This window comes from Pan troglodytes, chromosome 4 (genome assembly GCF_028858775.2).
Source record: "Pan troglodytes isolate AG18354 chromosome 4, NHGRI_mPanTro3-v2.0_pri, whole genome shotgun sequence".
Taxonomy (NCBI): Eukaryota; Metazoa; Chordata; class Mammalia; order Primates; family Hominidae; genus Pan; species Pan troglodytes.
In genome coordinates this window covers 15349634-15366902 of record NC_072402.2, presented here as the reverse complement: position 1 = coordinate 15366902, position 17269 = coordinate 15349634, and the positions used below count along the sequence as shown (strand labels likewise).

General features: G+C 48.0%; 2 protein-coding genes across 4 annotated transcripts in view; one reads left to right on the top strand and one right to left on the bottom strand.

The window, feature by feature from the left end:
* Positions 1–6751, top strand: part of ANKH (ANKH inorganic pyrophosphate transport regulator) — a 161532-nt gene extending 154781 nt beyond the window's left edge. For both annotated transcript variants that reach the window (XM_003310630.6, XM_063811095.1), the window contains exons 10-12: positions 2896–3019; positions 3590–3689; positions 5266–6751. In XM_003310630.6, coding sequence (XP_003310678.1) covers positions 2896–3019; positions 3590–3689; positions 5266–5379 — 338 coding nt within the window. In that variant the 3' untranslated portion in view covers positions 5380–6751. The remainder of the gene's footprint in view (positions 1–2895; positions 3020–3589; positions 3690–5265) is intronic.
* The window catches only part of OTULIN (OTU deubiquitinase with linear linkage specificity), a 48338-nt gene continuing 34757 nt past the window's right edge, over positions 3689–17269 (bottom strand). The window contains exon 8 of one of the 2 annotated variants that reach the window (XM_009448807.5): positions 3689–3841. The gene's annotated coding sequence lies outside the window, so the exon portion shown is untranslated. Of the gene's footprint in view, positions 3842–5136; positions 5262–17269 lie in introns of those variants that run through there. The other variant, XM_054684958.2, reaches the window with a different exon arrangement.

Here is a 17269-nt window from a genome sequence, read left to right as displayed (position 1 = left end):
GTTAAAAGTTCAAGAAATGAATCAAACAGGTATAACTTGTTTTATTTATTTATTTATTTATTTATTTATTTATTGGAGACAGAGTTTCATTCCATCACCCAGGCTGGAATGCAGTAGCACAATGTCAGCTCACTGCAACCTCTGCCTCCCGGGTTCAAGCACTTCTCCTGTTCAGCCTCCCAAGTAGCTGGGACTACAGGCACCCACCACCACACCCAACTAATTTCTGTATTTTTAGTAGACACGGGGTTTCACCATGTTGTCCAGGCTGGTCTCGAACTCCTGGCCTCAAGTGCTCCTCCTCGGCAAAGTGCTGGGATTACAGGCGTGAGCCACTGCACCTGGCGTATAACTTGTTTTTAAAAGTACAGTGATTACAAAAACAGTAAAAAGAAAGTAGACCTGAAAGGATAGCATGTGGAGCTTTGGGGACAATAAAACTGCCCTCTGTCTTGATTGTGGTGGTGGGAACACAAATGTGTTCATGTACTGAAATTCTCAAAACTGTGCACCAAAAAGCCAGTTTTACAATACATTAATTTAAAAAGTGAAATCAAAAAAAGAAAAATAGAGTGAGCATATTGCTAAAGCCTGGAGATATACAAAGACAGAGAAGGACTGCTGGAGAAAGGAAGACTCCAGGGGAACCTGAGGCCAGATGGATGGTCAGAAAAGAAACTGCCCATGGCTGAGACAAAAGCCAGTTGGAAAGTTATTATACCAAGCCAATATAGTGGTGTGAGGTGTACTATACACAAGAATGAGGTTGTTCTAGATTAAATCAGAAAAGCAGGTTGCAGAATGGTTGATTAGTATACAACCACTTCCATAGCAAATATGTAGCACGTGTATGTCTGTATCGTCATATGGATGTGCTAACTGCTTGCATAGCTACATTCTTTTTGTATAAGTAACTCACCAAGCTGCTAACAGTGGTTGCCTGTGGGAAGCAGGACAAGGGCCTGGGAAGTCACCACTGGGAAGACCTTTGTATTCTATTCCCTTTTGTATCTTTTAAATTCTGTACCAGGTGTGTCACCTAGTCAAAAATCAGTTTCCCCAAAAGATCCACCTAAATCATTAAACTGGAAAGCCAGAATCTACAAAGCCACAATGTTAAGAAAGGAGCCATGGGCCGGGCGCAGTGGCTTATGCCTGTAATTCCAGCACTTTGGTAGTCCGAGGCAGGTGGATCATCTGAGGTCAGGAGTTCGAGACCAGCCTCACCAACATGGTGAAACCCCGTCTCTACTAAATACAAAAAATTAGCCAGGCGTGGTGGCGCATGCCTGTAATCCCAGCTACTCAGGAGGCTAAGGCAGGAGAATCGCTTGAACCCAGGAGGCAGAGATTGCAGTGAGTCGAGATTGCACCACTGCACTCCAGCCTCTGCAATAAGAGTGAAACTCCGTCTCAAAACAAAAAGAAAAAGAAAGGAGCCATGGAGCCCCAGGTAGGCCAGGGCTGATGGAACGGCCCTTGCTCTAAGGCCTTGCGGCATCACTTTCTGGGCTGTGGCAGAAATGGAGAAATGGCTGGAAGATCACAGCACCGGGATGGCATCTGTACTTGTTGGGTAGACACAGGGCGAACCAAGCTCTGGAAGGTGCCACCATCTAGAAGCAGCTGCACTCGCAGATTGAGACACATGCAGTTAATTTCTACAGTAGTGACCAGAGGAGGGGCCTGGAGTGCCCCAGCTGGGAGCAGGCTATAGCTGAGTATGTGATTCACCTTTACTGTCCATTTGACTCCACTTCCTTGTCTGTAAGATGAAGGGCTTCCAGACAGCTGCCAGGCCCTGCCACTCTTTGCAATCTGTTGGATTTGGGCCAACCAGTTTAGCATATGCCTGGGACCCTGACTCACTCCTTTGGTCAAAAACCTCAGTGGGTCTGTCTGCCTGCCTAAGAGAAGAAAATTAGCCTCATTAGTATTAATATAAGGCTTCCACCCAGAGGAAGGCAGGACACACTGTTAGACCAAGAAGACGGCAAAGACTTCCTTCCAAACCAGCATATCCCAGAAAGGAATTTTTATCCCAGGAATGAGCGCTTCCTCCTCCAAGAGCCCTTGCCTGGTGCTGTCCACAGGGAGGTTAACAGGCCCCTCTCTTCAAGGCCCAGGCCCTGCCCTGCGCGTCCTCAAGCCTTTCCAGTTTCAGATGGAATCTAGATGCTCAGGGCCTTCCTACTGACAAGGGCAAGCCCCGTGCTCTCCACAGTTCCCCGCTGTCCACCCACGGCCCTCCTGCAGCTCAGAGATCCAGTGAAGAGGCAGGCATGGGCAGGCCATGCAGCCCTTGGTGAAATGGCAGCACACCAACGAGGGCCCACACCATGAGGAGGGAGAAAGGGAAGTGACCTCGGTGGAAGTGGTCAGGACCAGTCCAGGGAAAGAACAGAGGGAAGTGGGGACGAGCAGCTTCCTCCTCCTACCCCACTGCTTGGTCCCCACACCTCTGACCGCAGGCAGGGAAGATGGCTTCTGATGCCAGCTTTTCTGCTCACGCAGCATCACACTAGAGTGCCACTTTTCTCTGAGTGTTCTCTTCTAGAGGTAGATGATCAGAGGGCGAGGCTGGCCAAGTGTGGGGACAGGACTGGACAGGAGCAGCTAGGCTGCCTGGAAGATGCTGTCCCAGTGGAGAAAGGAGCCTGCCTGTCCCCAGCCATTTAGATCCAAAGGGCTGTGAGGAGGCGGGGAGCCGAGGCGGGCCCAGGCTCAGGAGCAGGGATGGGGAACTGGCAGGAAGATGAGGTGGCCAGCGGCTCAACAGCAAGGCCAGGGTCCTAGGCAGCCCCTGGCTCTCGGATGTGCTGCCCTGGTCCAGAGGCAGCAGGATGGGGAGTGGATGGCGGGCACGGCTGACGAGTCCTTTGCTCCTCCCAACAGTCACAGTGAGGGCGCATCTCACCGGGTGGCTGATGACACTGAAGAAAACCTTCGTCCTTGCCCCCAGCTCTGTGCTGCGGATCATCGTCCTCATCGCCAGCCTCGTGGTCCTACCCTACCTGGGGTATGTTGTCAGGGAGTTTGGGGCTGTGGGTCCTTCTGCCACTTCAATACTGTGTCCAGAGGTTTAACAGCTACATTTTCACGGGAAATCCCCAGGCACGTCTAGAATCGGAAATTCAGAATGATGTTTTGTGTGTCTGCCCAGGCACCAGGTGGAGGCTCTTGGGATCCATTTTAGAAAAGTGCTTTTGAAATCAGGCCCAGACACGAATAATAGCCACTGAGCTCCTGTCAGGGCATGGCCGGCCCTGCACGGGCTTGAACGTATGCTGGACATGAAAACCAGAAGAGAAGGACATGGTCCCTGCGCTCAGGGAGCTCCCAGCGTCCTGGGGAGGGTGGGAAGGGCTGTGGGATCCATGTGCTGTGGGAGGGAGGTGGCCCAGCCCCGAGTTCCCGGTTCCCCTCACACATTAGGTTATTAGCTGCGGCCCTTACGAAGCCAGCAGATGGAGAATGCCGCTGGTCTCAGCCGTCTCGAGGCTACACTTACTTTCCTGGGTTTTGGCATCCACGGTTGTGCCTTGACTTGGCCTTAACAGACAAATTGCCTTTGTGTTCTCATCTGCAGGGTGCATGGTGCGACCCTGGGCGTGGGCTCCCTCCTGGCGGGCTTTGTGGGAGAATCCACCATGGTTGCCATCGCTGCGTGCTATGTCTACCGGAAGCAGGTGAGACAGCCGCGCCGGGAGCCTCCTCCCGGGTGCATCCTCCTGGGTGCAGGAGAACCTGAGCAGCCACTGACCAGGTTGGATGGTGGCGTTCGTCAGTGGGGGATCCTTGGTGACACTGCCCAGTCTCGTGGCTTAGGGTGGCTGGAAGCCTAATGGGAGTGGGGTAAGAAAAAAGGGGAAAAGCTGAAGGCAGCAAGTACAGACAGTCCCTTTGAAGAGTTTTGCGCCAAAGGGGAGAGAGGTGTGGACATGGATTTCAGAAAGCCAGCGAAGATGGGGCGAAATTCAGCCTATGGCTTGCTTTGGGGAATGACCCGCAGACATGCGATGCTGCCGATGGGAGAGGGGACAGTGATACCAATGTGGCTGTGCACACAAGGACTGGGCAGTCCAAGACAGGAGCTCGGGCAGCCTCTCTGGTCATGGGCGGAGCAGAGATGCAGTCCGAGAGCTTGTGCAAGGGCCTTTCTGATCACTTTTGTTTTTCTCAGTGAAGTAGGAAGCCACATCATCGTCTGAGAAAAGGGAGGTATATGAGGGTGGAAGAACGAGGACACATGGGTGGGGAAACAGTTGGTCAGGAGAACAGTTGGTCAGGAGAGTGGCAGAGTGAACAGGCCGGGGCAGCAGGGTGACGGGCAGGCCACTCAGAGGGCCTGCTCACGGTGCGTGACGTGCATCTCAGGACACTGGCTGTCCCCTGCGGTTGGGCTTCCCCAGCCATGGCAGCTGAGGGGTGTGGGCTGAGATGGTAGAGATCTGAACCTCAGCACAGCTGGGGCTTTGCCTGGCAAATATGATGAAAGAAAAGCAGGGTAGGGAAATGATGGTCATTACTGAGCATGTCATGTAAGCTGAGGAAAGAGGGGAGATAGGACATCGAAAAGGTGGCCACAGTGAAGGGTTGGTGGGATCCGTGGATGGGGGACCAGCGGGGTTGGCAGACAGAGGACAATGTCCTTGCCTTGGCCTGTTGGTGGTGCCCAATGTGTCAATAATGGCAAGGTCTGCAGTGACCCAGCAGTGGCTGAGGTGGGGCTGGGGCTGAGAACCTGATCCCTGAGAGGCCATTTATTGTAAGAACAGGCAACATGGCAGGGAAGTGACCAGGAACTAGGACAGGCAGTAAGTGGGAGAGAATGACGGCAAGCCTGGAGCTGTCCCAGAGGTGACTGACGGATGCTGTACAAGGTGGAATATTTTGATAATGTGAGATTCCAAGCTTGAGGCTTTAGGGAGGAGGAAGGAGAAGCAGTCTACAGGTGACTGAGGAGTCGGGGAGAGCACAGCCCTCATTGGAAAGGGCAGCAGGGAGCGGGTTGTCTGGGGCGGGGCGGTGGGACACGGTGTCCTCCGAAGTGCCTGCCTAGCTCAGTGCCAGGCACACAGACAACCAAACTGCAAGGAACACACTGAACTAAGATGCAAAAGAGGTGACGAGACCCCAACCATAAGAAGGTTTAAGCCTACAGCAAGGGGTCCCCCAAGACCCCGGTGTTGTCTCCCTGCTCGTGGTTCTGCTGTGCAGTGTCCCCGTCCACAGCCCCACACTGATGAGTCTTCTTTGGTCTAGAAAAAGAAGATGGAGAATGAGTCGGCCACGGAGGGGGAAGACTCCGCCATGACAGACATGCCTCCGACAGAGGAGGTGACAGACATCGTGGAAATGAGAGAGGAGAATGAATAAGGCACGGGACGCCATGGGCACTGCAGGGACAGTCAGGATGACACTTCGGCATCATCTCTTCCCTCTCCCATCGTATTTTGTTCCCTTTTTTTTGTTTTGGTAATGAAAGAGGCCTTGATTTAAAGGTTTCGTGTCAATTCTCTAGCATACTGGGTATGCTCACACTGACGGGGGGACCTAGTGAATGGTCTTTACTGTTGCTATGTAAAAACAAACGAAACAACTGACTTCATACCCCTGCCTCACGAAAACCCAAAAGATACAGCTGCCTCACGGTTGACGTTGTGTCCTCCTCCCCTGGACAATCTCCTCTTGGAACCAAAGGACTGCAGCTGTGCCATCGCCTCTCGGTCACCCTGCACAGCAGGCCACAGACTCTCCTGTCCCCCTTCATCGCTCTTAAGAATCAACAGGTTAAAACTCAGCTTCCTTTGATTTGCTTCCCAGTCACATGGCCGTACAAAGAGATGGAGCCCCGGCGGCCTCTTAAATTTCCCTTCCGCCACAGAGTTCGAAACCATCTACTCCACACATGCAGGAGGCGGGCGGCACGCTGCAGCCCGGAGTCCCCGTTCACACTGAGGAACGGAGACCTGTGACCACAGCAGGCTGACAGATGGACAGAATCTCCCGTAGAAAGGTTTGGTTTGAAATGCCCCAGGGGCAGCAAACTGACATGAATGATAGCATTTCACTCTGCATTCTCCTAGATCTGAGCAAGCTGTCAGTTCTCACCCCCACCGTGTATATACATGAGCTAACTTTTTTAAGTTGTCACAAAAGCGCATCTCCAGATTCCAGACCCTGCCGCATGACTTTTCCTGAAGGCTTGCTTTTCCCTCGCCTTTCCTGAAGGTCGCACTAGAGCGAGTCACATGGAGCATTCTAACTTTGCATTTTAGTTTTTACAGTGAACTGAAGCTTTAAGTCTCATCCAGCATTCTAATGCCAGGTTGCTGTAGGGTAACTTTTGAAGTAGATATATTACCTGGTTCTGCTATCCTTAGTCATAACTCTGCGGTACAGGTAATTGAGAATGTACTACGGTACTTCCCTCCCACACCATACGATAAAGCAAGACATTTTATAACGATACCAGAGTCACTATGTGGTCCTCCCTGAAATAACGCATTCGAAATCCATGCAGTGCAGTATATTTTTCTAAGTTTTGGAAAGCAGGTTTTTTCCTTTAAAAAAATTATAGACACGGTTCACTAAATTGTTGATTTAGTCAGAATTCCTAGACTGAAAGAACCTAAACAAAAAAATATTTTAAAGATATAAATATATGCTGTATATGTTATGTAATTTATTTTAGGCTATAATACATTTCCTATTTTCGCATTTTCAATAAAATGTCTCTAATACAATACGGTGATTGCTTGTGTGCTCAACATACCTGCAGTTGAAACGTATTGTATCAATGAACATTGTACCTTATTTGCAGCAGTTTTATAAAGTCCGTCATTTGCATTTGAATGTAAGGCTCAGTAAATGACAGAACTATTTTTCATTATGGGTAACTGGGGAATAAATGGGTCACTGGAGTAGGAATAGAAGTGCAAGCTGGAAAGGCAAAAATGAGAAAGAAAAAGGCAGGCCCTTTGTGTCTACCGTTTTCAGTGCTGTGTGATCATATTGTTCCTCACAGCAAAAAAGAATGCAAGGGCATAATGTTAGCTGTGAACATGCCAGGGTTGCATTCACATTCCTGGGTACCCAGTGCCGATGGGGTGTGCCCACGTGGGGACATGTCCTTGGCGTGCTTCCTCAGAGTGGCTTTTCCTCCATTAATACATATATGAGTACTGAAAAATTAAGTTGCATAGCTGCTTTGCAGTGGTTTCAGAGGCAGATCTGAGAAGATTAAAAAAAAATCTCAATGTATCAGCTTTTTTTAAAGGACATTACTAGAAAATTAAACAGTATTTTTTAACATGTGTGACTTTCATGCTTCTGGGGTTGGAGCTTAAAGATCCAAACTGAGAAAGCAGGCCGGGCATGGTGGCTCATGCCTGTAATCCCAACACTTTGGGAGGCCAAGGAGGGTGGATCACTTAAGGTCAGGAGTTTGAGACCAGCCTGGCCAACATGGCGAAACCCTGTCTCTACTAAAAACATAAAAATTAGCTGGGGGTGGTAGCACATACCTGTAATCCCAGCTACTCAGGAGGCTGAGGCAGGAGAATTTGCTTGATCCTGGGAGGCAAAGGTTGTAGTGAGCCGAGATCGCGCCATCGCACTCCAGCCTGGGTGACAAGAGCAAAACTCCACCTCAAAAAAAAAAAAAAAATCCTTTCCCTCTAAATCCAGGAAGGATCAGCAAGGGCCTCCTCATTATGAGATGAGGAAATATAACTCCAGAGATTCCTTCAGTGATCAAGATCAGTGGGCCATAATATTTGGTTAGAGTTTCTGAGAACACAGGAAGCAATGCCACACTCAGGCCACCACAATGGAGCTGATTTGGCAGGACTTGTTCAAACCTTTCACCTTAAAGCACGTGATCCTTCTTCATACATTTTCTTCACTTGGGCTGCTTAAGTCACAGCCTAACAACTTCTGAGGCAAAACTGAGAACCGGCATATTCTCCTGCGTTTCTTCTAATCAAGTCCCATCATCCAGCTAGACATGAGGGATCAAACCAGGGAGGGTGACCTTTCTCCTTCCCACTTTTCAGAGTCATTGGGGCAACCTTTTGACTTTTGTGACCAAAGAAACATTCCCCAAAAACATTTATTTTTCATTGTAGGGCATTCAGCTGACAGCTGCATTTTAGAAAGGTACCATGCCTGTGAGATTCTCATGTCAAAGACCAGGGAAAGACCAGGTGTGACTTTCTCCAAAACTGAGTGATTGCTTGTGGACGAATACAATCTAAAAATACAAGGCCATGAAGTAGTTTTTCATTTAGATGCTGAGAAATAATAGGTTTGGGCAGCTCAAAGCATAGGAAATAGTAAGGGTTTTCTAGAGCTCCTCCTTTGGTGGCCTGTTTTGAGTAGCACAAGGGACGTCATCCTAAATGTGCAGTTGCCATTTGTTCTGTAGTGACTCACAGGGATCTCAGTGGCAAAGGGCGTCAGTGAGACAACAACTGAGCAAAAAGAACTAGACGAGGCTTGCGCTTGGAAAGTCACGGTAGGATTGGACCTGCCGGCCACATGGCTCAGGGAGTATTGACGGATTTGCACATTGGCAGGAAACTCTCCCGTTTGGGATTCTTTAAATGGGGCACAGAAGGCCACTTGTTTGCATTTCTGGGTAAAAAACAGTCATCCCCCATGACTGTCTGCATCGGGTTTGTCTTGTGCCAAAGTTACTCTTCCTTTGTTTTTACTTTGCCTTGATTTTTAGCATTAGCTGGTAGTTTGGCTTGGAAATGTCCTGGATAGCCGATTCCCTAAGAAACTGAAACATTTAATATTGGCTTAGGATGCATCAGATGGGGCCAAATAAAGCTTCTTTACAATAGTAAAAGCACTTTATACTTCACTCTGTGAGTCTTCCCAATAAATAACCTTGGGAGGTGCAGGGGGTGGGGGGCCCAGGATGGGGAGGCCTGGGAGCTCCCAGGGTAGTGACAGAGTTGGGCTGAGTTCTCCAGACGCCAGGATGCGTCGCAGCAGGGCCAGCTCAGGAGTGCTCACTCCCAGCCCTCTGGATCTCTCTCCTGGTTGGAATAATCATTACATATCATAACTCTCAAAATTTATTCACTTATATCTTCAGAATAAGAAGTGTGAAATGTTAACAGCTCCCTGCTCTCTTACTTGTTCCCCATTTGGGGATCTTCTGGAGGGAAGGGGCAGGGGGAGAGTAACTTTTCTATATCCTTGGTTTCTAGGAACACATTGATTTGAAGACTCAGTAGCTGACTGGTTTTTTTTTTTCCCCCCTTCAAACTGAAGTGCAAGTGTGTGTGTGTGTGTGTGTGTGTGTGTTCCACAAAATAGCAAGTATTTATAGTGTTGTAATTACATTTCCTTGAGAAATATTTTCTTGTATTTAAAAATCTTTCTACTTCAGTAACTCCCAGCAGAACAGTGCCCAGGACAGCATGTGCCGGTTAGTACCAGCTTTGCAGGTGAGCTGACTTCTAAACTTAGGACGACGTCTTCATCAATCAAACTAGTGCACAGTCCAGAAAAAGGGGTCCTTTATCTTCTAAGTTCTGCTCCTCACCTTTCTTTGGAACCAAAATTGCAGTGGAGTGTGAGGAAGAGCTTTGAAAGACGTGGAGTGTTGAGATGTCTGCATTGCACATTCAGCCAGTTCAAAGCCAGCAGCTCCTGCCTGCATTCTGTAGACATCGCCCTCACACACAGTCCTCTGATGGCTCTCATATAAAGCACTCAAACCGTAGGAAAGCATGTTTTTGAGCAACGTGTTTGGGATACTCCTCTGTGTGGTTATTTTGAATCTCTATTTCTGTCACTGAAGCAGCAAAAAACATCATGTGACTCATCAACTGATCTAACCACACTTAAAACAGGATGTAGAGAAAAATCTGATGAGAAACGTAAAAGGGCCTGTTGCCTGCCCTTTTAAAGGCAAAATGTCTAAAATCATGCAAATGTTCAAAATGAGAGAAATTGCATTGTGGAATCAAAATAACCCAAACTCCACTCAGAAGTCAGAAAAGTCACAAATATATAGTATACTATCTGATCTCAAAAGGGAAAAACGAGATGATGAGACCTTAAGTTTAGACTTTATTTTCTTCTCAAGAGGGGACATTAAATCTATTAACTTGCAACTTTCTGCTGGGAAGAGCATCAAAGGTGGGCCTCCTAAATCATTTTTGAAAAACCTTTGTCAAGTCCAAGTGGTTCCCAGGAGAATTATAGCCAGTATCTTTTAAAATATTTCATTTTAGTGATAATGTTTTTCTCTGCTTCATTTGCAATCAACCAGGATCTCTAAAAGACTGCATAAGATACATGCACTTTTATAGGTGGCTGTCAGCTACACATAGATTCAGCAAATTTTTTTTATATAGTACCTGTTTTTAAGTTAGGCTACATAACTTAAAGTGCACTTTACTAACAAGACTTGACATTAGCGTCTACAATATGTATATGTAAACAAAAGCACACAAGAACTAGGCACCCTTTCTCTCTCCAAGAGTTTAAGTGGTTTCCTTAGGTTAAAGAAGGGGACAGACCAGCTAAAAATGGTTGTACCACTCACTGTACAACCTCATGGAAATTCTCACTATAAGATTTAGGGGCAACGTTCCCTAGCTATAAGCCAGGGCAAGAAATGGCGCCTTTGGAGTTGGGGAACATTAGGGGAACATTACAACTGGGTAGATGCTGGTTCCCTGAAGTGTGGGGCCATGAACATGCAGGGACCCACGGTTTGAATGAACCAGCTACTGAAAGCTAAGTTCAAACCACCCTTGTGTAACAAAGGAGTACAGGGTACACATCAACACCAATCACCCAGCACCCCACAGCAATGGTCATGTCACCGTGCGGCAGGTCCCTTACCCCAGGGCTGCCACATCCACAAGCCTTGCAGTGGCAAATACGCTGCTCCTTGGATTTAATGAGATATTTTGGTTGCTTAATGATGTACTGATCAGGGAACTGTCTAAAGCTAGTAGGGCCAAGGAGTTAATCAAAGGGCTTCAGGAAAGTGGACAAGAGCCACACACGTGATTCTGTTCCATGCTGACACTCATTCATTTAAGGAGTGTATTCAAGCTGGAGGCTTCCGTATCACTCACGCTTCTTGGCCTCACCTTGCTCATCTGTCCAATGGGAGGCTTGAGCCATTATTGCTAAGGCCCCTTCCTGATCTAACATTCTGTGTATGATCTAGGATTTAGAACGTGGTATGAGATCCTACAATGGAAGAATAAAATCACCTCATTCTTCATTTCAGATCTGAACATTAGCAGTGATCTAGATTTTTTTTTTTTTTTTTAAACAAAATTAAGTGTGCTTAGAGTCATTCCTCTACATGGGCTGTGGCTGTCAGCTCATAGGTTTGTCAGTTTCACATCAAAACTGTGGGTATAAACTGTTGAAACCAATCACATTAAAATATTTAGCTGGGCACAGTGGTGTGCATCTGTAGTCCCAGCTACTTGGGAGGCTGAGGCAGGAGGATCGCTTAAGCACAGGAGTTGGAATCCAGCCTGAGCAACAGAGCAAAACCCCGTCTCTAAAATACAAATAAAATATTTGTGTAGTTTTTGATTAAAATTGACTACGGCGGTCAGTATAAAATACATGTCGCTTTTAAGGAAGTGCTGTTTATGTATCTAACAGATGGAAGTTTTTGCATTGGTAAGAGCATTTATATATGCTTTGTTTCAGGGTTTATGGATTTGTATTCATATATTGTCAAATAGGTTTCATACTCTAATTTTACTTTAAGTAAAGCTTAAACACTTGGCATACAACTGAGATTGCTTTTAGTTTCTTGATTTTTTTTATTCTAACCATGCATCTGTTTACTCACCGCAAAGTTACTTAGTTTCCTAATCCTGATTACAGTTTCCCTTTTAATCAAATTTACCTGAGAGATTAACATTTTGCCCTTTCCCTTGGTTGCTAAAACTTCTAACCACTGGGAAATTTCTCTAAACTCCCTGTCTTACTTAAATATAACCTATTTCTTCAGATTTTATTCTGCATTAAAATTACTTTTACTTCCCAAAACTTCAGTAATGAAAATGCTTCTCTGAACCCTCTCCAACTTCTCTATACACCTTCTCAAATGGGAATGCCAAAATGAAGCAAGTGTTTGGTGAGCCTGAGAAGGACAGAGCCCAACAATCCTCCTGCCCACATCTAAGAGATTCTTACTCTTCTTAGTCTTTATGGGGAAAGCATTACTCTTTTATCACTTTTTTTTTTTTTTTTTGAGACGGAGTCTCCCTCTATTGCCCAGGCTGGAGTGCAGTGGCGCAATCTCGGCTCATTGCAACCTCTGCCTCCCGGGTTCAAGCGATTCTCCTCCCTCAGCCTCCCGAGTAGCTGGGACTACAGGCACACGTCACCACGCCCAGCTAATTTTTGTATGTTTAGTAGAGACGGGGTTTCACCATGTTGGCTAGGATGGTCTTGATCTCCTGACCTTGTGATCCGCCAACCTCTGCCTCCCAAAGTGCTGGGATTACAGGCGTGAGCCACCACGCCCGGCCAGCATCACTCTTTTCTTAAAGCATCATGTTTTAACCTCAAAGAAAGATGGCTCTAATTTTTTTTAGCTCCTCATAAGACATTGTAGAAAGTGTTTCATTACATACCTGTAGTCAGTAAGATTCTAGGCATCCTACAGACTCGCTTGGGATTGCCTATTTCCTTCCTTACTGCTCCTTTTGTTAAAATCCCAGATCTCAGTCCTACCTCCACTGTGCTTCTCTCTTACTGCCTCTAACACCAACCATGTTTTTGAAGGCTTCAGAGCTGTGCTCCCGGCCACAGTGCATGGGCTATGCCATGTCCATGGCATAGGGTCAGGCCTAGCTATCGGGTCAAGTGTGTTCAGTTCCTGGTTGCCTTAAAGACAATACAGAGCTGCGCTGGCCCCAGCATCATTCACTGTCCCTGTGGGGAGTGGTACTCTTAATAGCACAAGGGGCAAATCTATGTCCCCAACCCATGCTTTCCCCTGACATCTCCATCTAGAGGAGGCACATTTACCTCCCACCTGGAAACCTCCTCCTCAACCCCCCACCGCCAGTGGAGTCCCACCAAGCCCTGCCCCCTGGTATCTCTGCCTTCCACACCTTCCTCTTTATCCTCTGTGGTCTCACTGGCTTAGCTCAGGAGAAAAATCGTGGAGAATTTCTCAAAAACTGTGGAGAAAACTATGCCTCCTTCTAAGTTTTTTTTTTTTTTTTTTTTTTGACACTATTAAAGGCAACGCTAAGGTGCAAGGAAGGTTGGCATTGCTTATATTTGTAATTCTGCTCCCAATAAGCTCCAGGTTTCTTACCTGGACAATATAAAACAGTAAATACCATGCTGACTGCCCAGTTCAATACACGGGGCTTTAAACAAAAGGAAAAAATAAATCAGGAGCTGTGAGTCCTCATTCTGTCTGCTGCTTTTTAGCTGTGATTCAGGCAAGTGACTAGACGCCTCTGGATCAGCCTCCTGTCCTCTAGAACCAGATCTTTTCTACACAGTTCTAAACTACTGCACCACCAGGATTTGCAGAGTGGCCAATGACAGTTCACAAAGGCGGAGGTGCCGTGTCTGCTAAGCTTCTAAGCCACATGGAAGTGCTTCAGCCAACAAATCTATGAACATTACTGTGGTCCACTTTCAACACAGAAAAATGACTAGAGCTTTTATGAAACAAAAAAGCTGCTTATCTCAGGTTCAGAAACCCTTGATTCCAAAGACCAATACAGAATTAACAAGTACAATCATTATTTCCAAACTTTACATTGTACTATACACCTCAAATTCTCATCGGGTCTTTCATCTGCTACACAATAAAAGCTCTCTTGGTCTAAAGGAAATGGCTGAGGAGAGCGGCCTGTATCTCCACTGCCCCTGATGGCACCATCAGGGCAGATGCTTGCAATTCACGTGTGGTCTGAGGTAAAAAGCGTTTCCCCATGCTTTTTATCATGCCAGCAAGGCCACGTCCTAACCTCGCCCGGTTCTTCTTTCCCCCAGTGCCAACCTGCCCAATGCTATTTAATTCCATGCTCTTCAGAAAAGTATACAAATGGCTGGCAGGCCCACTTCCACCTTCGCTGGGAATCCAGTCCTCACAAGCCCAGGTTCCTAATCTGGGCCTATTTCCAGCTCCAAATACAGCGGTGATGCCCAAGTCTGTTTTTCCAGCCCTAACTTGTTCCCAAGCTTCAGACCAGTCACTGGGTGTATCCAGTCACCTCCCAACATCTCCTCAGGGGCCGAGAAGGGCCGTGGCCTTCAGCCCATCCCTGTACACTCTTTCCTTACCCCTTCCACATTTTCTCCTGTCTCCCCCATCTAGAGGAGTCACAGGGGCACCCACCCGGAAACCCACTCCATGTCCCACTCCTCTCAGTCAAGTCCCCAAGCGCCATCAGCGCTGCCTCCTAGCATCTCACTCCCACTCTCTCCTTTTCCTCTTCAGTCCCAGCAGCTCGGCTCAGGGGGCTCCTGCTCACCTTGGGCTTGGATGCTACAGAAGCCTCCCTCCAGAACCATCTCCCTCCACCAGGCTCGAGTGTTTCCCTAGACTATGATGGAAATGACATCTCCTAGAATTCTGCATCACACAACCCACACACCCATTCTCAGCAGCCTGGGATATGGTTCTAGAAACCCTGGCCTGATGAGCGCCCTGCTTTGCCCGGCAGGTCCTTCCTCACTGTAGGCACTGGGCTGCTTCAGGACCAGCCTGACACTTAACACGGGTGGGCACCAGCTTATGCCTGAGCTACGTGTAGAAAATAAGAACCCAGCCAGAGAGGACGACACTCACACCAAAGAGAAGGCGGCCACACCAAACGGGGACTCCTGATGGCACCCGGCCTCCTTCTGCAGGAGTCTGAACTCCCTGACTCTGCCATCCCTCAACACGAGGAGGGCAAAAAAGTACCAAGAGTAGATATTTGAAAAGAATTTGTAGAGATGGTTTCTTTGCAGAGAGCGACACTGAGTCCCAACTCCTTCTGGGGCAGGGGGTTGTAATACTCAAAGCTTGAAATGGGGTCCTGAGTCCTGGGGACTCAGTGGGCTGGTGTCTGACTCACCCATCAAATCTAATGGAAGGGCATTGGGGCTGGCTGGCAAATCCCGAGTTTGACAGGGCAGGGGGTCCAAAAGTCTTTCCCTTGGCCCAGACCCTGGCCTCATAGATCAACAAGCTTGCCTGGGGTCATCTTAAGGCCTGCCCCACAAGGCCACCTAGGGGTGTGGACAGGGCTCAGTAGAAAGAAGCTGGAGCTATCACTGGCTTCCTACGAGCTGCAAAGGAGGAAGTTGTGGTGGGAGGCGACAGCATTAGCACATCCCAGGAGCTGCCTTGGTCAAGGTACATGGGAAGGCCCTGAGCCGGGGACAAGAAGTGGGGAGACAGAGGGGGCCTCAAAGATTCCTGAAAGTACCCCATGAGAGAATGAGAACAAAGCCCTGGCTGGGCCCAGGAAGGGCGGCCGACAGGACAATTCCTATGGAGGGCTGAGATCTCTGCTCCCTCCCTGTCTTCGCTCCCTCCTCCTGTTCTAACTCTGGAGGGCCAAACAGGGCAGTGAGCAACTGTCACAGCTTTCACTCTCACACAGATGCGATATTCCAATTTCTGAGTTAGGAAAGCATTTGGCAACCTAAGAGGACTATAAAGTCTATTACCCCAGAGTGCTCAAAAAGGTGATGGGTCGCCCTGAGTTGAGTTTTCACCAGGGGTAGGAGAAGGTCTCCGATTGAATTATGGCTTAAACAGCCAAAGACAAAAATAGTTACTTTGTGATTCCATCCCTGGAGTCATGCCAGTTCTGCTCACCAGTGACAAATGCACAAGAGCTCCGTGAAAGGTGGGGAGGGCTGCAGAGGGGAGGGCTGGGGAGGGTAGGCACAGCGGGAGGTACAGATGGGGAGGGTGGGCAAAGGGGGAGGCGCAGATGCGGAGGGTGAGCACACAGGGTATGGATGGGGAGGGTTGGGGAGGGTGGGCATGGGGTTGGGGTGAGGATGGAGAGGGCTGGGAGGACTGTGCCTTGGCCGGCTCACCCCTACATCCCCAAGTTTGGAAACATGCCTGGCCCCAGGGCTGGCACTCTTTGGTGAATGGATGCAGGCATTCCCATATTCCTACCCTGAACATGCCAACTCTAGGACACCAGCAAGACAGCCCTCCCTCCCGTAACCTTCTGGTCTTCAATGCTCTCTTCTTGTCCCTGAAGAAGGCCAAACCCTTTTTGAACTAAAATACTCTGAGTGAGTTATTGTTACTTGCAACCAAAGGGCCTGACATGGAATCTCTAACACCCCTTGGTCCGCCTTTCCTTCCTACTGCTCCCACCCTACATCTATCTCGTTTCTGTGAAATTCAGATAGAAAACTCAAAAGTGGTTACAGAAGACATGAACAGACGGCTCCCAGGAAAGGACCTGAAAATGGTTTACGCAAATGAAAACATGCTCAGCCTTTCTCAAGAAACGCAAGTCAGACTTCCAACCATCAGCTCAGCAAAGATCAAAATGTTTGATAAAGCCAGTGTTGTAAGAGCCTAAGGAAACATACTCGTGCTCTCCAATGGGACTGTACATCAATGGCACCACTTAGAGGACAACTTGTTAAGACGTCTCAAGCACACAGGCAACTAGGGAGAGTTTAATGTCAGAGGCAAAGAACATGAACAGGCAACCGAGCCCAGACAAAAGGCAAGGGTAGGGGTGAGGAGGTGAGACAGAAAATTCAGAGAAACTACAGAAAGAATGCCCAGGTTTCAGGCAAGACGGAAGTGGTCAATAGAAAAATACTGTACAAACAATCTCTCGTTCTAAACACACATAATGCAGCTGGTGTTCTTTATTTAACGGTTGTAAAGGGCTTCCACAAGACCCACAGCCTGCATCCCTGTTTTTCTCTCCACTTTCTTGAGTGGGAAAAGGCGGTGGAAAAGGAAATTCAAGAAACATTGTCCACAGAGTTGAGCAGAGCATCGTAATTCAGACAAGTAGAGGGAGAAAGTCCATTTCTGACACTGAAAAAGTGTATCAATCCAAATGAATGGGCCACTGGAGGAGGAAAGTGGTTTGTTGTTCACAATGGGGAGGTCTTTCTGCTGCACATGACCGACTTAGCACTGCCGTCTAATGGATGCCCAGTACCTACCCACTGGGTTCTTCAGAAGCCCAGCTCCATCTTGCAAGACTCCCAGACTCTAGTTCTTTGACAAACAGGAAGGCAGAGCTCTACTGAC